Here is a 22,338-nt window from a genome sequence, read left to right on the forward strand (position 1 = left end):
TTCATTTACTTAAGGGCCAGGAAACACCAAGACATCCAAGCCCTCAGCTGTGCCTCCAGGCCCCCCTGTGTACTTGGACCTGTGCTATATTCCCAACCACAGCAATAGTAAGAACGTCGATGTTGAATTTTTCAAGAGAGTGAGGTCGTCCTACTACGTGGTGAGTGGGAATGACCCCGCTGCTGAGGAGCCCAGCCGGGCTGTCCTGGACGCCTTGTTGGAAGGGAAGGCCCAGTGGGGCAGCAACATGCAGGTAAGAGCTCCAGGACGGTGTCCGCACTGCACATGGAGCTGTGTCCAGAGGCAGAGGGGAAGGGATCATGTTTAATGAGGCACCATTATGACTGTGGATCTACATGAGGTACCCTGCGGGTGGGGGGGGGTCCTGCCACACATAAACTATCCTGAGGACAAAGTGGACTTAACACACGGAAGGCAGTCGAAAAGTATTCTTGTTACCACCAGCCACCAGGGACTTGGCGGAAAGCCACTTTACCAACCTAAAGTATAATACATTTATCTGCAAAATGGGACCAAGATTACTTGCCCTTCACCCTAATATACCAAGAATATTAACCAATGTAACCAAGTGGTCATATTTCCATGTGATGCGGATAAGGACTTGTCTTTACTCCTTTGTGCTTCACAAGTAGACCAAAGCTTGGAATATGGCCTTTTAGAAAATCAGCTGTCCAGTGAGATTCTGCAGGAGGAGCAGTGCTGAAAACGGTCCCCAGCAGGATTCTCCCAACTCCCAAACATCATAACTAGGCACCAACCACTCTTAATACTATTTCAGCTATGGCTTTTGCTTATCTAAGTTTTCCTTATGGTCTTGTACAGTCATTTAGTAAACTGTGCTTGCATAACATTAAATAGAAATGCAGGTTGTTTCATCATATGAAATCTAATGAGAAACACCCAGTGGCCTCTTAACTGAATACGAGGTGGAATTTTTACTGTTCAAGCCAGTGCCTGCCTACCCACCCAACTCCTCTGCCCCTAAGCACACACACAAATTAAAGATACAGATGTATGTTCTTAGGATCAGTTATGTTAAAGGAAATAGAAGAAATTCCACCTTAACCGAAGCACTTCTCTTAACACTAAAGAACTGAAAAACCGACGACTCATTGATAAACTAATTAGCTAGTACTTTTGGTTCCAGTCTTCAGCTCCCCCAGAAAAAAACTGATTTTTTGGCAGCTTTATTCTGGTTCCTAGAAAACGTTAAGTTGAAAAGTTCTTTGAATTTCCTAAGGACAATAGAAGATTTTTCTCTTTGCCCTTCTTTTTCTAATGGTCCAAATAATACCTCGCTGTTGTTCTGTTTGTTTTTCATCCGATTCCGTTTCTGCTCTTTAGCAGCTGTTTTCTCTCTCCCTGCAGGTGACCCTGATCCCAACTCATGACTCGGAAGTGATGAGGGAATGGTACCAGGAGACCCATGAGAAACAGCAGGAGCTCAACATCATGGTTTTAGCAAGCAGCAGTACCGTGGTTATGCAAGACGAGTCCTTCCCTGCATGTAAGATCGAACTGTAACAACCAGGCCAGCCGCACCACAGGGTTTGAACTTTGTTTCCAGAAATTCTTCAAGTTTGAAACCACCTTTTCTAACAAAAGTCAATTCACCTAAATAAGTCGCTGAACTGTTACCTGCCAAACGCTATACTGTGTCATGGTGATACAAGTCACTAATATTTCTCAGTTTTTGCTGATTGCTAAGGGAAGTAGCAGTCTTCCCACACTAGGGTTCAAGTTACTGCAAAATTACCTACCCCAGTTCATCTCTGCTGAACATTTGGAAACCATGCACTAGCAAACCCAACTGATTTCTGCTAGGTAGAGGCATCTGTCTTAGAGAGAGAAAGAGGGAGAGAGCGCGCACGCACTAGAGAGGGAACGCAGAACAGAGAGAGAGAGAGAGAGAAAATGAGAAAGAAAAAAAGAATGCAAGAGGAGGAGATGTAATGGTAGAGAATGCTGGTGAGATACCAGAGAGAAAGAGAGAGGAGGGTGGGGCAGAGAAGAGAAAATAACCATTAGTTAGGTCTGCATTTTCTGTCTATTCTGTAGTTGGCATAGGCAACGTTTGCAACTTGTGTCAGTCTGAGTCATCAAAAAGGGTCTTGATTTCCTAAAACAAGTTGGCTGGAAGAAAACGGAAAACAACAAAATTTGTAATGAGGGCATGTGAGATTTTTCACGCCTTAATTAAGCTCCTTCAGTTTGAAGGCTGCACACTGACAAAATGTAGTGAGTGTAGACTGGACATGCAAGTGGTTTGAACCCCATTCAGAACTCTCAGACTCTTCAAACACACGAGTAGATTGATCTAAGGCATGCTCCCAGCATCTGTGCACCCAGTTAGTCCACTCTGAGTCAATTAACCTGCATGCGGAGACACCCAAGTCCACCCCGATAAACAAGCAAATACCAAAGCAGTTGGGAGTACATACGGTAGACAATTTGCCTTAGGAAGTGACTTGAATGTACAAAGATACTTGATGCACTTATTTTTTAATGTGAGACAGCGAGTTTATAAAACATCCGTGTAGGATTATAGATACTCCAGTTAAAGGAGCATGTGTGTGCGCGTGGGAGGGGTACTAGGAGCTTACCTGATTGGTGCAACAGTCTGATGCTGAGCATTGCGTGTTGAATACCACCTCAGGCCCCTCAGCCAAGCAAGTTGAGCCTTTCATAGCTTCTTTACTACTGCAAGTTCAAGACTGAAACGGCTTCTATGATCAGAACTGGGAAAACAGTGAATCTTAATGGTGGAAGAGGTTCTCAGCAAGTGTACAGTATTTAGCTTCCCTCGTCTTACATTGGCTTTTTTTTTTTTTTTTAATTTTCCATTAATTTCAGCATAATCATGGGAACAAGTGTACAGAAGAATTTTTTTTTTTAGATATGTGAGAACTTTTCATAGATGAACTTTTTAACAAATGTTTTCATTTACAGGAAAATGCAAAGAAAATTTTCAAGTGACAGTCTTTTTTTTTTTTTTAAGTGTTTCGTAAGACAAAAAAAAAAAATGAATAATGTTTTTTGAAGTTCTGGTGAGATTGAAGTCTGATACTGCAGTAATAATATTTATTAAAAGCCCATCACTACCAGGAATAGTGATACCTCCCACCCCTTGAGTCCCATAACAAAAATCTGAGTATGCGCTATCTTAGAGTGGGGGAGAATGGCTACTTTTCCAGGCCTTTATGAGTACATCACCCAGTGGTATCCTACGTACTTCTTTCAAGATCTTCAACCATGAGGTAAAAGAGCCAAGACAAGTTCAAAGAACCCTAGCAAAAATTTGCTTTGGGATTCTCTTTTTTGGAAAAAAAAAACAAAAAAGAAAAATACGTTGAAAACAAATGAATTCCCAACTCCTACGGTTCATCACGTAGAGTTCAGAGATCATTTCCATCATTGTCATCATTGAACTATGAACCTGGGAAGCCAGATCATGAGTAAAACTGACGTTAAGTTTCAAGTTGCAGATCAACGCACCCAGTGTTCAGATGTGGCAAACTTTTCAGTGACAGCTGTGCTGGGCTCTGTCGAGTTGCGTCTCCTGCAGACTCTAAGATCTATGGAGTAGTCAACAATCACCTCGTTTTATTTTCTATGTTAGTTATTTATTTCAGAATTAACATTTTAGTTTATTTTTGTCTGATAAGTGTGTGTTTTGCACTGCTAACTACTATGAGGGTTTAAACAATGCTTCTTCGGGGTCCCTTCACCGAGGACCTAATGCAGTCTACTTAATGCTGTGAATTACATTTTTCAAATGTTTAATTTTTTTTAAAAATTAATATTCTATTTTTTTTTTAGGCTTCTCTAGAAATGCAGCTTTTATTTATTACCCTATTTCTTTGAAGTCCTTAAGAACAACGCATTGATTTAGGGTACAAAAAAATGAGCACACGATGGAAAACACATCGTGACAAAAAAGGATTTCAGTGAGTATAAACTCACCTACTTAAAAGGTATTTTAAGAGACGACCTAAGATACTCAAGATGACTATTTAATAATTAGTTGTTAAGTTGGTTCACATGATGCATTGTTAGAGAAACAGATTTCCAGCCTTCTTGCCAAATCCAGACCTCTGGTTGATTTTTCTTTGACAGAAGATGGAATTATTTTCTAATTTCCCAAATTAAATTTATTTAACATATACATTATTTTGCTTTAAGAAAAAAACCAAACATTTTAGGAAAATTATAGCCAGTCTTCAATTATAACCATTCTATCCCACTCCTTTTTTTTTTCTTTTCTTTTTTGCTATGGAATTTAATGGAAAAAAATATACAAAAGCTGTCACTGGTCAGCTGGCTCTTTCTCCTATGAAATAGATCAGTACCTTTCTCCATCCATTGTTCTCAGTGATGACCACAGAACCTGAATATAACAGGAACACCAATATTTACATTACAGGTTACTCCTGTCCTTCCAGACACCTTTCCTACCTGTGTGACTAACCTAATTTTGCTAGTTTCATAAATACACAATTAGTTTAGTAATAGCCATCACAATGTACCATGTACATTCATGGTGAGAGCTAAAGATTGACACAGACTTCTAGGAGCTTTATTCATACTGATTACTTAATCCAATTGTATAGATTGAATATTTGAGTGAAAGGAATTTACACTCTGTTTAAATGATGGGATTCCATCGAGATAGCACTCATGATCATGAACTCTTTGGTAGTATTCTTAAAATTCTACAGAGACTAAATGTTAGAGATGATCCTCCAGTTTCAATTTTAACTAATTCTATCCCCTTTCTCAAAACCCAATCCCTGTGCATGCTTTCTCAGTCTTGTGGTGGGGCTGGATACAGTGACTGACCCTCCCCCCCCAACCCTTAAATGCCATTTTCCATGGTGTTCCAAAAAAAAAAATGTTTTTTTTCTTAACCTTACATATCATAGTGAATGGTTTCCCCAGTGTATATGAATGTTTTAAGTGTCTCCAATAGCTTACACAGTTTAGGAGCTTTCCGGTACTCATTGAATAAGATTTAATCATTTGCTAATGGAAATTTTACCACTTCCCATTTTCCCTGTTACCAAATTTCAGCTCTCAGGAGCTGCTCTACAATTCTGAAATTGCTTTTCTTGCCTCTTTAGTCACCTGTCACAGGAGGTTCTTGCTCAGTAATGACATTGTGAGTTAGATTAATAACTTTTTTTTTTGCGCTTCAGATTTAGAAGAAAAGACCCTGTTTCCATCTGAAAGGAACTGTAAGCTTTTATCTTTTAACCAACTGAACAACACACCAAAAGCAGCCTAGGGGATGAGCATTTCTTTGAAAGCAATTAGGTTATTCACCTGGTATTAAAACTATTTACTATGAAAAAAAATCTGTGACTTTATTAATTTAAAAGGCAGCATCAACAACTGAAAAGGAAGGGAAGAAATAAATAGCTTCTCTGCACTCGTTTGGAGCTCCCCCAAAAAAGGAGCCATCGAGATGGGGCATCAAGACCAGGGCTGCCCTTTGCAGAACGCCCCTGCGGCACTGAGTCAGGCTTTCGGCGCTGCATGCAGCCCTTCTCCTTCCACCATGGAAGGACATGGTCTTGAGCCTGGCTGAGAAGCACCTCCCACTCCTCTCTCTTGTTCTGAATGGTGTTTGTGTCAGTCTGCAGCTGTGTATGGTATTATGTCTTATAATCCTGCATCACTTCTATCCTATCCAGTCATATCTAATGTAGAAAATTAGTTTCCAGTGAAAGTAATATGTAGTGCTTTTATGATATTTGTGTGCAATATCCCCTCTTCCATTGAGGATATTTGATGTAAAAGAAAAAAAAAAACACCTCAGTTCCACAATAAAATACAAAAGTGGCAAAAGTTGGTGTGTGTGCTGTGCTGTCTTTTGTCGTGTTACTGAGTTGGGTGCGTTGCGGGGCTGGGGCATGTGTGGTGGGTTCATTCACGAGGGGTGATTGATTGTGTTCTTTTCAGAGTGGGCTCCCTGGCTTTTGGTAAACCGCTGAGAGGGCCCCGCTACTATTTCTACAACTGTTGTCTCATTATCCTTTGTAGCCAAGCCCTAGAGGACCTTGGGGTCTAAGGACAGAAACCAGAAGATCAGAGAAAGAGTTAAAATTACTGCTTAAAAAGAAAAAGTCCACAGAGCAGTGTATCTGAAGGAGTATATTGGGAGGGTTTCCTACTAAATCACAATATAAACCAAAAACCAGGTTTTAATCTTAGCTCTGCCACACCTGGCTGTGTGACCTCAGTCATTTCATCCGTCCGGAACTCCCTTACCTGTAAAATGAGAGGATTTGACAAGATGGTCAAACTGGATGATCCCTCCTAGGGCTGACTTTCTGGGGCTCTACAAAGCCATCACACTCGGTCATTATATCCAGTACGTTATCTCCTTTTTGGTTTCTTGCTCAGTTACAGAGTAAGCTCTATATAACATAATATGCTGTGGACTGGATTCACACTTAGGAACTAAAAGTTTTTTAGGAAAAGTGATGATAAGTAATAAAAACAAAAAAAGGGTGAATTCTCCTCAATCATTCAATAATTACTGTACCTTTACTCTATACCCAGCAGTGGGTAAGACCATGGGGGTTGAAAGGTGAGCAAAACATAAAGTCCTGCCCCTAACTGAACACGGTGACTGGACTCCCAAAATCCAAGGATGAGTGAAGATGACCATAGGAAAAGCACCAGAAATGATGTCTAAACTGAGACTCTGTGTGTGTGTGTGTGTGTGTGTGTGGGTGTGGGTGTGGGTGTGGGTGTGGGTGTGGGTGTGGGTGTGGGTGTGGGTGTGGGTGTGGTGTGGTGTGTGTGTATGTGTGCCTCAATTCCCTCCACAGAAGACGTGCCCACGGAGTGATCAACAGACCTCCAGTACCTGGTCTTGTCTGTCCTCAGAGATGGTCCTTTGGCCTCAAAAGGCCACTGCAGCCTGTCTGAAGTCATAATAATGTTCCTCTGTCACAAACACTCCTTTTAATCTTACACTGTGCTTCCAAGCCATGGGGCTGGTCGACCGGTCCCATTAGAAGTCACTGTGTACCAGAAGGCATTCTGAAATCCCTCCAGAAATTAAAGGGTTAAGCATGTGAGAACTCAGGGTGGGAAATAATCACCAAGAGATTTTGATTTCATCTGTCAGATTAAATTTAAATAAGTTGTTTCCTATTCCACTGCCAAACTACTCAGTTCCAGGAAGTCTTTCTGGCCTGAACACAGGGTGACCAAGCATCCTGCTTTGCCCAGGACTGCCCTGGTTTCAGCACAGGAAGTCCTGTGTCCCAGGAGACCCCCTCAGCCCCGGGGAAGCCCCACAGTTGACCATACCTGAACCCCTCCGTGTGTTTCTATCTCACTCCCTCCGGACCGAGCATGGTGGAGATGGCGACGGGTTCACCTCCTTCCAGCTGGTCCTTGTGCACTTTGAAGGCAGCTTTTCTTCGGTTTCTGTTTTCCTATTTTGCAGGCAAATCAACAAAGTTCTGTTAAGGTACTACGACTACATTTTCTTTCTCTTTATAAATGTATTGCTCACTCTAGATGCTTCTCTGTGTCCCACAATGACCTTTCAACACACACTTGACTCATAAATTCTTGGGTCTCTTGCATAATCCTGGATCCCACCATTTCCTCTCTGATCTTATATTGTACGTCTTAGAAATTCACTGGAGCCATACAGGCAGATTGAGTTTTGGTCACAGTCAGTTCCTTTAATATAAGCAGTTCTGGCTAATTCTCTGGGGGTTACTGGCAGTGTTTTCACAGATGATAGAACATCATTATGAGGCCACGTTCATGGGGTAATCCCCCCTAAAAAGTAGGCACAGTTCTAGTTCGTGGCTTCGACTATCCCTGACTCAAACCAGTAATGCATGTTACTTTAATGCAGTCTCATGGATTTAAATGCTATGTGTCAACTGATGACTTTTACAATTTGTATTTCCAGTCTGTACCTCTTCTCTGATCTCCAGACTCACATATTCAGCTGTCCATTAAAAGCTCCATTCGGATGTGCAGCAGGGACCTTTAAAACATCCCAAATCAAATTTAACATGTCCTCAAATAAATCCCTGCTCTCCCCTGACTGCTTCTCCTTTTAGGCTTTTCCACCTCAGTAAATGGTACACACATCATTCCAGTTGCTCAGGTCAAAAATCTTGGCCCGTCAGCCAATCTGCTGGCTCCACCTTCAAGACACACCCAGTCCGACCCCTTCTCCTCACGTTCACTTAATACTGTTGTGCAGGCCAGTCATTTCTCCCCTGCATAACTGCAGTAGCCCCCCAACTGGTCTCCTGTTTCCTGTCCTTGCCCTCCAAGTATGTGCACATAGCAGCTAGACTAGAGTAATCCTCTAAAAATGTTAGGTTACACCATGCCATCCGGTGCTCGAAACCTTCAAATGGGTTCTCACCTCAGGGTAAAAGCCAACGTCCTTACTAATGGGCTGGCAGCCTTCACCACCCGTCCTTCCCTTTTCCCCTCATCTCCTTGGCCTCAAATCCCGCTGCTGTGCGCCATGCACGGTCTGCTCCAGCCACACGGGCCTTCCTCACACACTCTAGACACACTCCCCTCCAGGGCCTCAGCACTGGTGTCTCTGTCTACCACGCTTTTCCCCAGGTGACTCCATGATCCTCAGCCTCATCCGCGTGGGTCTTTTTTCAAATGTCATCTTCTCAGGAAGGCCTTCCCTCACCGCCCTGTGTTAGGCTGCAACCTCCATGGCTTAACCAGAACTCTCTTCCCCTCTTCCTTGCTTTGTCTCTGTATCACGTATCACCACGTGACATGTTATATACTTATTATGTGTCTCCTTCCCTAGACTAGAAACACCACGAGGGAAGGGATCTTAGTCTGTTTTATTCCCTCCTGTATCCTCAGTGACTATTTTAACCATTCCTGACACACACTAGATGTTCAATATTTGTTGAATGATTGAACGAATGGATGAATGTACCTAGTCCCAGGTTAGCACAGTGATTATAGGGGGTAGTTGTTTGAAAGGGGCTTTGCAATCAGACAAGCATGGGTTCAAGCACTGTCTTTGCCACTTATTAATTGTGTGGCCCTAGGCAATTCACTTAAGTCTCAGTTTTCTCCTCAGCAAAATGAGGGTAATAATCCCTGCCCTGAAGGGTTGCTGTAAGGATTAGAAAGGATTTATTTAATTAGGATTAAATTACGTAGGAATGGGCATTGGGCATTCACAAAGAGCAGTTGTTAAATATAATTTGTGTAATCAAGATGGGTACATGATTGCTTGTGAACCAGATCTGGGATAACGCTGACACCCAACAGTGGCCCAGCAGACTGTCACTGGAGGAGACTTAGCCGGCATTCTTGCAGAGTTTATTCCAGGTGCTATCTTAGGCATGTTAACTTCGGCATTTTAAGAATTAAAATGTTGAACTCTGCAGAGATGAAGCATCATGGAAACCAAAAGGGCAAGCAAAGTCTCTTACCACTGGGTATATCAGAGGATGTAATGTCCCTTTTATAAATCCTTTATAAACCTTCCCCAAAGTCCCTGATCTAGCATTTAAAGCCCATAATGGAATTTATTTTCAGACACTTCTTTTTAAAGAACAAACCATTTTCTGAACATGTCCAGCTCAGATCTGGAATCATCACATTCATGTATAATAAACACAAAACCTAAGTGTCACTCACTGTTTTGTTTGAAACAAAGATCCTGGTGGTAACTGCCACACTCTCAGGGGCGTTGCCACCATCCTTTGTTTGGACTTCCTTGTTACCATACAGGTAATAACATCCTCATGGCAGCATGCAATGTCAGTGAAAAGGCCAAATCAATGAGGAAAGAAAAGGTTATGTTCAAGTGAAGAAGTTGTTATTTAGAATAAAAGGCAACTTTCCTGACATAACTATGTTTGTTAAAAAGTACTCCTTTCCCCATTTTCTAAAGTAAGATTTAAAAATTTATCGTTTTCAGTTTGAAAAGTTCAGCTCTGAAGGTTATGAACAATCTTTTGATGAAAATGCAGTCACACCACATTTTTCTGCTTTTATGATCCACTAGAGCCAAAACTTCAGCCTTTCCTCAGCCACACGACTGGGTGCAATGGTGTTGGGTTCTGCTGACTCAGGGGAGGAAGCAGCTTCATCGTGGAACTCAAGACTCCTGGTTCCAGCTACATACCCCCAGGTAGCAAATCATATAAATCACAGACAGCCTACGGACTGGGAGAAACTATTTGCAAATGAGGCTACCGACAAGGGATTAATTTCCAAAATATACAAACAGCTCACACAATTCAATAACAAAAAAACCAACAACCCAATCAAAAAATGGGCAGAAGATCTAAATAGACATTTCCCTAAAAAAGACATAGAGATGGCCAAGAAACACATGAAAATACGCTCAACATCGCTAATTATTATAGAAATGCAAATCAAAACTACAATGAGGTATCACCTCACACCAGTCAGAATGGCCATCATCAAAAAGTCTGCAAACAGTAAATGCTGGAGAGGGTGTGGAGAAAAGGGAACCCTCCTACACGGTTGTTGGGAATGTAAATTGGTGCAGCCATCATGAAGAACAGTATGGAGGTTCCTTAAAAAACAAAAGTAGAGTTACCATACGATCGATCCAGCGATCCCACTCCTAGGCATATATCTGGAAAAACTCAAATTCGAAAAGATACATGTACCCCAGTGTTCACAGCAGCACTATTTACAACAGACAAGACATGGAAGCAACCTAAGTGTCCACTGACAGATGAATGGATAAAGAAGATGTGGCACACACACACACACACACACACACACACACACACAATGGAATACTACTCAGCCATAAAAAGAATGAAGTAATGCCATTTGCAGCAATATGGATGGACCTAGAGATGATCATACTAAGTAGAATAAGTCAGACAGAGATAGACAAATATGATATCACTTATATGTGGAATCTAAAATATGATACAAATGGACTTGTTTACAAAACAGAAACAGACTCACAGACAGAAAATAAACTGATGGTTACCAAAGGGGAAAAGGGGAGGGGGGGGATAAAGTAGGAGTTCGGGATTAGCAGATACAAACTACTATATATAAAATAGATAAACAAAGTCCCATTGTATAGTACAGGGAACTATATTCAATATCTTGTAATAAACTATAATGAAAAAAATATATATCTGAATCACTTCGCTGTACACCAGAAACTAACACAACATTGTAAATTAACTATACTTCAATTAAAAAAAGAAAAAGATCATATAAATCACCATTTATCTTTTTCCATATGGACTTTTTTGAGGAACGATAACGGCCCACCCTCTATCACTGCATATTTTATACTCATATACAGTTAGACAAGAAACAACTAATGTACATCACTGCAAAAATTCCTCTGGCTGCCTGGCTCATATACCCTAGACCAGGGTTTGTAAGCTTGGCACCACTGACATTTTGGACCAGATAGTTCTTTGTTATGAGGGCTACCCTATGCACTGTAAGAGGTTTAGCAGCATCCCTGGACTAATACGTTATTTCATTCAGAGTGAAAAAACGACTTTGATAAACCAGTTTTCAAGGCTTCTGACTACTTGTAAAATGGACAAATTTCCCACACACATATCTGATGTCCACAGCCAGCTAGAAGGTATGAAAACAAAAGGCAAAGTTTGGTGCCAAGGCAACACAGCCCCAAGAAGAGGAGAGCAAGGTATACGTACCTCATCATTGTTTTTTCTTCTTCTACTACTCTGCCTTTTTCTTCTGTTTCTTCTTCCTTTTTTGGTGGGGGAGCAGGGGATGCACAGGGTGGATGTGGGCCGTTCATTCCTGTTCAACTTAAAGTAATTTCTCTTGAACACCTACTTTACACGACTCCATGGGGAAGAAGAGGACCATCTCTACCCCAAGACAGCTTGAGACAGACCCATGTGACTGACTAAAGCACAAAGCAGGTGATGATGATTTCCCTTCATTAGAGTTTTCCCATCTCTGGGCTTGAAGTGCTCTTCCTGTGAACACCCATACATCACTTTGTGTCTCTAATGATACTTTTTGGTTTATCAAGGGCAGGGCTTTTTCAACCACTCTATTATATCAAGAGGAAGGTTCAAGATACATCAAATGGCACCTTTTGCTCAGTAAATTAACCATCATGCAGGAAGCATGATAGGTGCATATGTGCCTGCCCCCTCTCTCTCCCTAGAATATAAGTTATTTGAGGGTAGGGTCTATCGTTTACTCGTCTGTGTAAACTCAACAGTTCTTAGTACGGTGCCCAGCATACAGTATGTGCCACACAGAGGCCTGTGAGCACAGGAAAGCAGTGCCAGAACAGAGATAGACTGTACGCTGTAGTCACCAAGCTTCTAAGGGAGTGGTCAGTGCTGCTAAACAGAGCAGAGGGGAAAGAATCATTGCAGTTGGTATGCAGTAGAATGAAAGCCAAATTCTCAGGGTCTGATGAACCAGCAACAAACCAGTAAGTGGGGATATCCTTTTAAGAAGTTTGGAGACAAAAGGAAGGAGGGACAGGGTAGGAGCTTGACTGATGGCAGGATAAAGGCTTTTTTGTTTCTAAAAGGGAAGGAAGTTTTGAATAAGATTGCAGGCTTGGAAGAAGAAAAAGACGATGCAAGATAGAAAGAGAAGATGGCTCTGGAACAGGCAGGCAGGTAAGGAATCAGGTCACAAGTGAAGAGCCTAACCTTGGAAAGGAGGGCGGGGACACCTATCACTTTGAAGTAGAAGGGATGATGGAGAGAACAGGTAAGGAGAGAGTGGTTAAGGTAGAAACAAGGGAGACTGAGGTTTTATTATGTGACCTAAATTTTCTTGATAAAGCAGGAGGCAGGGACATCTGCTCACAGCTCTGGGGGGCAAGGGTCTAGGGCTTAAGCAGACCCAACAGAGAAGCTATTGAGGTAAAAACGAGAGTCAGTAAGAGAAATGAAAGTACTAAGTTGAAGAGGACAGCTGTAAATCTGTAGAGGAATCAGCCTGACATTACAACTTTGTATGTCAAACTTAGTGGGTCAGAAGCAAGGAGACAGAGAACAAGTGGCGGTGTGTTTGTCTCCTAGGGCTGCTGTAACAAAGTACCAAAAACTGAGTGGCTTAAAAAAGCAGAACTGGAGGCTAGAAGTTCAAAATCAAGCTGTCAGCAGGGTCACACTCTCTTTGGTGGCTCCAGGAGACAATCCTTCCTTGCCTCTTCTGGCTTCTGGTGTTGGCTTGCAATCCTTGGCTTGTGGATGCACCACTTCATTCAGGTAGCCATCTTCTCCCCGTGTGTCTTCACCTCGTCTTCCCTCTGTATCTATCTTTTGTCCAAATTTCTCCTTTTCATAATTTGATTTTAATTTGATTATCTTTGTAAAGACCTTATTTCCAACTAAGGTCAGATTCTAAGGCATTGGGGTCAGGGCTTCAACATATTTTTTTCTTGGTGGTGGTGGGCGGACACCATTCAACCCATAACAGGTGGCTCCAAGGATACAGGTCCATCCATGGATGGCAAGCGGGCCTGGATAAAGGGAATGAGAAGAAATCAGAGATGCATCCGTGGGATGGCCAACCACGGGGCCTGGACTGGAAGGAAGGCAAGCAGGGTCTGAATTCTGGAGATCGAGGGTTTGAGTGACAGGGTAAAGGCGAAGGGTTTGCAGGCAGAAAGTACAGGCAAGAGCTGGTTCAGCGGTAGTCACATGAGGAGAGAAAGGGAAGACTTGGAGAATGCGACTTCAGGCTGTAAGATCTTGAATTCGTGATACGAGACTGGAGGTCTGGCTGTGACTACGGTAGGTCAGCTGGAGGGAAGGGCATCTGTTACAGTTCAGGTCATCCCCAGAGGCCAGGGTACTGACAGCAGTTTCTCCATCCACGTGGAAGAAATACAGACAGTGATACTGGCGAAAAGACCAAGGACAACTGTGGTCAGCTCTCATCATCGAGGAGGGTGGTAGGGTATCCATCCTATAGCTCAGGCGGGGAGAGCCTGGGGAAAGGGGAGTAGATGGTGGGGAAAGACTCTCAAAGGGGAGAGTTCCTGAGAGAGATACGGGCACACGTGTGGAAGAAGTCTGAGAAGTGGAGAGCTTGGAAATTCCTGCTGGGCAGCAGCACGGTGAAGTGGTCTCTTGAAGCCTGGAAGTAAAGTGCCACAAGCACAGACAAGGAGGAAAATGCAGGCAAAACTATGAGCTGAAATATCAACCAGATGCTTCATGTGTGATGGTTGTTAATTTACTGAGCAAAAGGCGTCTTTTGGTGTATCTTGAACCTGCCTCTTGATATAATAAGGGCTGAAAATGTCCTGCCCTTGATAAACCGAAGTGTCAGAACCAACTTTTGGTCATGACCCTCTTCCTGAGTGAGACTCAGGCCCTGTGTTGGATACTGACTGCAGGTATGTATGGAGGGAACACGCAGGGTGAGAAGCCGTGTGAGCCTCACCCACGTAAGTTACTTAGTTTCAGTTTCCTCATTCAAAAATAGGGTAATAGTAGCTCCCTCATAGGGTTGCTGGAGCTCAGCGAGTCTTGAACACAAGTTAGTGGTTGTGGTGATTATTATTATTACAAATGCCACAGTCTATGGGAGAAGGAGGGTTGAAAATATGTTGCTCAAAATCATAGAGACTATAATGACGATGAAACTCCCTACTTCTCCCTCCCTTCCCCCAAAGATGAAGAATACACCAAAATGATCCTAGAACATTTATTTCCACAGGTTCTTGATACAAAAGCACAATCCTGCATAAAAGTATACCACTACACATAAGGGCAAAATTACACAGCAAGCAAGAGCGGCCCCGGACCCCTTCCACAGAGGAACCCCAGAGAGAAATTTTCCACCTCCCGAAAGTTTTACAATCACTTATGTCTTCTACGCACTGCAAGCCCCATCCCATCTCTCATTTTCTCCAACTTCTAACTGAAACTTGTGTTCACAAATTGTATGTGTGTGCATGTGTGTACACAGAAGGCTCACTTTACCTACCTGATGAGGAGCTGAGACAATGCTTTGTAAGAAAGTTACCCAATGTGATGCGGGGTCAAGCCACGGAAGCTTCAGAGCTAGGGCTAGCTCTCTCCTCCAAAGCCCTTACATGCTAAAAATGCCACCGGGGGTCCCTGAAATTTGAGCCAGTAGGTCTTGTGTTTGCTCCCGTACTGAACTTCTCCCAGTTCAGGTCTGGGAGGGGAAGGTGGGGATGTGTGGGCATCCCAGACTCAGCTCAGGCTGAGAGCTTGCACGCGAGAGGAGACTAGGGGACAAGGTCTCAGGACCTGCAGGTGGCCTCAGCTGGGGACACAGAGACCATTCAAAAGTTTGTGCTTGAGACCAGATTCTTCAGTCATGGCTTCTTCCACCACCATCTCTAGGTATCAGGTATTTTCAGTCTTCACAATTGATCCCTGTCCCCCAAGAACTCCACTATAAGCCCCGAGAGCCCTTATTTAAGGTATTTAGCTGGTGGCTTCAGTCTGACCATTTGCCACTTTCATGGTTCCTTCCACAGCCTTCTTGGCATCCGGGTGGGTGGTCACATGGCTTGATATGGAACAGCGTGGCTTCTGCACCTTAGGGGGTCTGCTTTAAGAACAGGAGAAGGCGGATGCAGGACACTGAAGCTGCCCGCATGGTCACTATGGACCCTGAGAAGGGCTCCTGTGAAGTTGCTGTGGCCCCTGCGGGGCCTAATTAGGCAGATGCCTTTGCCGCTCTTCGAGCCCTCTGCTCCTGCTTGGCCCTCTCCCGCTGCTCCTGTTCCCTTTGCGTCAAACGTACCCAGTCCAGGTGCCACTGCTGCAGCCTCTGCTCATAGGCAGCGATGTCTTCTGCTTCACAGGTAGGGAGCTGCTCCTTGACAAGCTGGGTGGTCAGGGTCCAAAGGCTTTCTGACTCAACTTTGCCCAGAGCGTGTAACTTAGAATGTAAGGTCTATTGGAAACAAAGGAAAAAAAAAAAAGGAAAGAAAAAAAAAAAAGATGTGGGAGGGGCAGGTAGGTAAAGAATACAAAGAGGAAAAGAGAAGAGGTTAAGTCACTTACAAAATCTCCACACATTCTGCTCGAGCCTGTAATGCTGCCTTTCATCCAGGCACTGTTAGCTTTTGCTCTTTTTAAAAAAATTTCAGCCCAGCAATTCTGCTAAGATGCACCACATGTCATTTCTTCCCTTTCACTCACAAATGGTAAATGGAACTCCATATGCTGTGACTCCCTGTGTAATTTCTTGTTTTAGACCACAAAGACTGCACAGGAAAAGAAACCTTCATTTCCATTCTGATCTGCACCAAACCAAGCAGCAAACTCCAAGAACAAAGAACCCTAAGATGGAAACAAAATGGCAGAAGCAGCTGATAAAATGGAGCAAGTTCATCCATAGCTTTTCCTTTAGAATTACTGGGATAAATGTTTGCCTAACCAGTATTCCTTTCAACAGACGGAATTCATGTCAACGCTTTCTTACTAACGGCATGCTAAACAGCTCCCATGAGTGCATGCACTATTATAAGCGTCCACGTGCTGTGCTTCACTGCAGGTCAGCCTTGACATCCTGACTACTTATGGCTCCATCTGAAACGGCAGCTCGATTTGGTCGGTATTGTATTTCTGGAGAAGTAAAGTACTAAAAACACTAATCTACTTAAGTGCTTCAAGATGCAGATCATCAGAGACCCACTTATGGCCCCAGACTTAGCATATATGACACACCCCATGTTCCACAAAACAAATGCAATTTACTGGCGTACGTGATGAGGCCTGCTCTAACAGCAGGGGCTGGGAGGTGGGAGGGGTCCATTGGCTTCAAGGAGTGGCCAGACGTCTGGTGTGACAGGTCAGTCATAAAAATGAGCCCTAAAAAGATTACCTGGGACTAATAAAAATCAGGCACAAGGAAGAAAAGGAAGCGTAACATGAGGATTCTTTCTTTCTTTCTTTCTTTCTTTTTTTTTTTTTTTTGTGGTACGTGGGCCTCTCACTGTTGTGGCCTCTCCCGTTGCGGAGTGCAGGCTCCGGACGCGCAGGCTCAGTGGCCATGGCTCACGGGCCCAGCCGCTCCGCGGCATGTGGGATCTTCCCGGACCGGGGCACGAACCCGCGTCCCCTGCATCGGCAGGCGGATTCTCAACCACTGCGCCACCAGGGAAGCCCCTTTCTTTCTAATATCACTTCCCACCTGGTTTGAGGCCAAGGAGACAGCTTGGGACACCAGAATAAGGACTCAACTCTGAGTCAGCAAACTTGTGTTCAAATCCAAAGTCAGTCACTTATGGACTAGGTTCCCTCAACCTTGGTGTCATGTAACACAGGAAGAGCAGTATCTACCACCCAGGTGAGGATAAAGGAAACACAGTAGTGCCTAACACACAACTAGCAGTCAAGAAATATTGGTCTTTTTTTTTTGTGAATTAAAAAAAAAAAAATGCATTGTGGAAGAGTGAGGGCTGAGAATTTAATGCTGGCACAGATTTCTATTCTCCAAGATTAAATATATAAGCAATAAGAAAAAGGTGGTAATTTTTAAGAGTCGTGGGGCAGCCTTGGTCAATATGAACATGGTAAATGATAATCTATGGGGCTAAGCAGATTTTTTGCTTTTTAGCTTTTCTAAATCTGCAAAGTTAGAGGAAAGAACAGGTATGTAAATTCTTAACCTAGCTGTTAATTCTCCGTGTACCCTGAAAACATCTATTAACCTTCCTTTTTCAGTTTCTAAATTATAAAAAAGGGAAGTTGTGCAATTACCTTATGGAAGTACTGGGAAAAACAGCTACTAAAGGTATTAGGATCCTCCTTAGAACAAGGGGAAACAGATTTCCCACAGCTGGTTCAATATAATTACTACAAAGATTTCAATGGAATACACTCTGGGGCAAAGTATACATCCCTCTGCACCAAAAAGACACAATGGGTTGGCTGGGAGGGATGGGAAGGTTTTCTGCTTCACACAATGAATTCTCCTTCAGGCAGCAATTTTTTTTTGTTTTTTTCACTTTGTGCTAAATAGATGAGAAACAGAGCAAGGAAGAGACCAAGGTCTTAAAATCTGAACACGGCTCTTCCTCCCTGACTCTGATGACAGAGCATTTTCCGACGTACAGTTGAAAGCTACCAAAGGCAGTCTGAGTGCTCAGGGCTGCCCTGAAACCTGTAGAGACCTGTTTACACCATCCATGTAGTCCAGAGAGCATTTCCAATGGCCCGAGTGCACACCACAAAGCCAAGCAAGAGAAGATGCCTGCATTTCATCTTAATCATATTCAAACGCGGCTTTGTGGTTTCTACCTGGGTTTCCGGTGATAAAGAAGGTTCAATGCAATATGGAGAAATGACCAGATCCTCTTCACCTAGGGCTGAAGTCAGGTGCTTGCTACGAGAAGGCAAACTATTACCCATCCATCAGGCAGACGTCAGGGATGAGTAGCGGGTAATGACATGCTGCCTTAGGAAACAAAACTGTGACTGATTTGCTCAAGTATGAAAAGGAGCATAAAAATTCCATTTGTTTCTTTTAAGACCACTTCCTCTGTGAAGCAATAACAATGTGATTTTTGATGTCAGTTTTTTTTAATGCCCTTGTGTGTGACATTGATGCATGAAGGGATTGCTGGTCTACCACCACAGCAGAGCAGCATGCTTAGTGCACAGCTGAGAGGGACTCAATTCTGCTACAACTCACCTCAAATCGTTCCAGGTAACGGGGAAGCTTGGACTGTTCCGTTTCCTCCACATCCAGCTGCTCCACCAGTTCTTCTGACCTCTGGGTCTTCTCACCTTCTTGGGGCTGGTCCTCTGAAGACCCTTGGGTCGGAGTGGTCAGAGCCGCCTTCAGCGCTCTGTCCAGCATATCGAGCTGCGGAGCAGAAAGGGGGGCAGAGATTAAACATCCTGTGGCCCTGAAAGCGCTGGGAAGGGAGGCTGGAGAAGGGAAAGGAAGGGAAACTTGGGATCTAAAATATTGCGAGAAGAGTTCTCTTATCAAATTATAGGTAACAGAAATGGTTATATAATTTTACACTAGAAACATCCTGTCCCGTGGCATGAACACTTCGTACAAAACAAATGGAACAATAAGCAAGCTCAGAATTATCTGTATAAGTGAATCAACACAGCAGCTTTTGATTTCACTTTTAATCACCCAGGTAGGAATCCAAGAATTATGCTTGATGGGCACGGAAGTACCACCCCTTCCATGTTTTTCTTCCTCAACTGCTTTGGAATTGGGAGAAAGGGAAAGAAAAACCACTACAGACCACAACCAAAATGGGCCACTTTGAATGTGCGGTAAAGCCTCTGAATCTGGGCAGGGGCCTTCTTCAGGGAAAAATTTTAGCTCATAGAGTATCCAGAGATTAGGGATCAGTCAATCTACATAAGCTGCTGACAAAGACCAGATAGGCATACATGAAATTTATTTTAACAGGTAATTTCTATGGCTTAGAAAGTAAATAAACTATAAAATGGAAGGTTTCTTTTTGTTTTGACCCCTCTCCCCTACCACTTTCATTTTGGGGCAACTTCCCTCAACCCTCAGAGGGCCTAATCATCAGAGATGGGACAGAAACAACCTCAAGGCCAGCATTAGCACCTGCATGGATACCGATTAATTCTGTCCATGTTACTTCAGAACAAAAATCCAGAAAATACTCCAAGGCTTTTTAATGCCACTAATACATTATACCCAAATGTGTATGCAGGATATACATATATATACACATACACATACGTATATGTGACACATATCGCACTCTTGCTGATATCTGAATCACATTCCTATGAAGTCAGAACACAAACAATGCAAATCTGGCTCTAGCTGGAAGGAGTATTTCCCTGGCAAAGCATTTATGTATAATTTTGTGTTTTCAATCACCAGCACTGACTACAGCAGGGTTAAAACATGAAAATGTATTTAGAAATGTGTATACTTGGTTGTAAATGTCTGGCAGACAACATAAGGACTCACTAGACATCAGTATAAGGAGCCGGTATAGGGACCAGACTTGTGTGTCCTGTGACTGAACGAAAGCCACGAGGAGAGTCCTAGTGATCAGCATCAAGGCAAAACAAATAAGCAGCTACTCAAAGTTAACTTTTACACCCTGTGAATGAAACAACTGATGTCCTTCTATGCCTCACTCTGGCTACAATAGCTGTCTGGGCAGGAGCGAACACTGTTGGCTCCCTATCGGGTGTAAGCTCGTCGCGTACTTTCCTGTAGCCTGAGCTCACTCTCGTAACTTCGTAGTGTCAAGAGCCCAAGGTGACCAAGAGGGATGAGCTTTGAGGCTGGTGGGAGGACAGTGTCCTAGTCCAGGCAAAGTGAACGCCTTAGAACTATGAAAGGAACATTTGGTCCAGATCTCCTCAGCATCATGCATTCACCACAGAATAGTTTAATGGAAGGAAAGCAAGACAGTGCCATCTCTAGTCCCTAGACTCATTTCTTGAGAGCTTGTATGACGGAAAAAATTGACAGGTAGTTAGTCTCCGGGGACTAAATGAGGAGACAGAAATGCCAAAAATTAAAAATGAAATCTTAACCTCTCAAGCTCCTACTGAGATTTTACTTTAGGGGTCGGGTAGAATTAAACAGTATTTTACTGAATTCAGTTTGAATTTTAGGGAAGGGGAATGGTCTTCCTCCCAGATAGTGAACTATAAAAATCAACATCAATCTTATTTTCTAGTGCTTTTTGTCAGTAACATTGAGAATGTTTGTGGTTTTCCACTCCTTTTCTCCTGAGTAAGTACATGATTCTATAGAGATAAAGAAAGTGGGGCATGGGGGAGACAAGGAAAACAAATCCAAAGCTTGACTTATGAGTAACAGGAGATGATAAATCCCACTGAATTAGAGACGGGGAACTTACAGCTTCTCTACACAGCTTTCCGTCTTCTGGGGAGGAGGCCACCTTCTCCATTACTTGAAGGGCTCTGTTGAGGTACCCTGGCTGCCACAGCAGGGGCATGTTATGGTACACAGCCCGCAGCCCTTGCTGCAATTCCACCTTCCCTGTGGCCAAAAAGAACAATGAAGAAGGCTCAGCCATGACTTCCCACTATGTCTGAGACGGAGGACTTGAAGGCATAAGCGAATAATCACCTGGCAGCTCTAGAAATAGAGAAGGATCATTTCAAACCTATACCAAGAGCCGCATCCCACCCAGTGAATGGGGACACTTTGGATGTATGATGAAAAATGTAAAATTCTATGTATACACCTTTCAGTATAAAGTCATGTGAACTTATTTTTCTTCTTTTTCATTTGGACTGCTGGAGATTATCATGAGGATATATGAATCAAAGGGTTGAGGGAAATTTACAGAGGTTGCTATTTTTTATTTATTTATTTTATTTTGGCTGTGCCGGGTCTTAGTTGTGGCACGCGGGATCTTTTAGTTGCAGCATGCAGACTTCTTAGTTGCAGCATGTGTGCGGGATCTAGTTCCCCAACCAGGGATTGAACCCAGGCCCCTTGCATTGGGAGTGCGGAGTCTTACCCACTGGACCACCAGGGAAGTCCCTACAGAGGTTGTTACATCTGCCTCTAAGTGGAGCTACCCTTATAAAACAAGTCAAACAACTGAAATACTAGTTTTGTTTCAAGAACAAAAATCTTCCTCTGAAAAAGAAATTCCACAACTTTTTTACAGTGGAAATCTTGTCAACGTCTGACAACTTTCCCTGCCAGGAAATGTTTGACATTTTTCAAAATGCTCCAAAACACCCCATTGACTGCCTTTATGAAAAAAAAATCTCACTTTGCTCTCCTTTCCTTTATTTGAGCTTCATCAGTACTTAAATCGTATCGTCCTCATTCATCCTTTTGGGTCTCAGGACATGAATGTTTCTCTTGGTACCTCAAACAATTACAACTGGAGCTTAAAACATGGCTGGCAGCAAGGTCCCCGAGTGAGGAGAGGGGCTGTCTCTGGACTCCTGGGGTACAGAAACTTCTGCACTAATGACCAAAGTCACCTTGAGCTGCCAGGTCTTAAATCTACCTTCACTTATCTTTCCCGGGAAGGAGGATTTGGGAAAGCTGTAGTGGAACATAAATAGACAAAGCTCATCAGGTGACAGCTAATTTTAGACCTGTAAGATGCTTGGGGCTGGCTGCAGTCACGTTCCGGGAAGCTGCTTCTGTCGGAGGTGAATGAGGCTGCGCAGCACATGACACACAGTGAGAGCAAAGGGCTTTGGATCTGATGTTCCCAGACCCAAAACACCTAGGCCTCTGCTCAGCAACAGGAACAACAAAGTACATTTTCTTAGCCTTGACAACTTCCCGGCCAACTCATGCAGTGTAACAGTCCTGAGTGCT

At 43.2% G+C, this 22,338-nt stretch overlaps 2 protein-coding genes across 8 annotated transcripts in view; one reads left to right on the forward strand and one right to left on the reverse strand.

Annotated features, from left to right (window-relative positions):
- MAP1B (microtubule associated protein 1B) overlaps positions 1-5,868 on the forward strand; it is a 234,430-nt gene extending 228,562 nt beyond the window's left edge. For all 3 annotated transcript variants that reach the window (XM_067031113.1, XM_059061754.2, XM_067031114.1), the window contains 2 exons: positions 15-253; positions 1,390-5,868. In XM_067031113.1, the coding sequence (XP_066887214.1) occupies positions 15-253; positions 1,390-1,545 (395 nt within the window). In that variant the 3' untranslated portion in view covers positions 1,546-5,868. The remainder of the gene's footprint in view (positions 1-14; positions 254-1,389) is intronic.
- Positions 5,869-14,707: 8,839 nt separating this feature from the next.
- MRPS27 (mitochondrial ribosomal protein S27) overlaps positions 14,708-22,338 on the reverse strand; it is a 95,545-nt gene continuing 87,914 nt past the window's right edge. For 4 of the 5 annotated variants that reach the window (XM_059061782.2, XM_067031127.1, XM_067031128.1 and 1 more), the window contains 3 exons: positions 20,885-21,027; positions 18,694-18,867; positions 14,708-15,948 (listed from right to left, as the gene is read on the reverse strand). In XM_059061782.2, coding sequence (XP_058917765.1) covers positions 15,709-15,948; positions 18,694-18,867; positions 20,885-21,027 — 557 coding nt within the window. In that variant the 3' untranslated portion in view covers positions 14,708-15,708. Of the gene's footprint in view, positions 16,338-18,693; positions 18,868-20,884; positions 21,028-22,338 lie in introns of all 5 variants that reach the window. The other variant, XM_067031129.1, reaches the window with a different exon arrangement.

The sequence above is a fragment of the Kogia breviceps genome, chromosome 4 (genome assembly GCF_026419965.1).
Source record: "Kogia breviceps isolate mKogBre1 chromosome 4, mKogBre1 haplotype 1, whole genome shotgun sequence".
NCBI classification, from domain to species: domain Eukaryota; kingdom Metazoa; phylum Chordata; class Mammalia; order Artiodactyla; family Physeteridae; genus Kogia; species Kogia breviceps.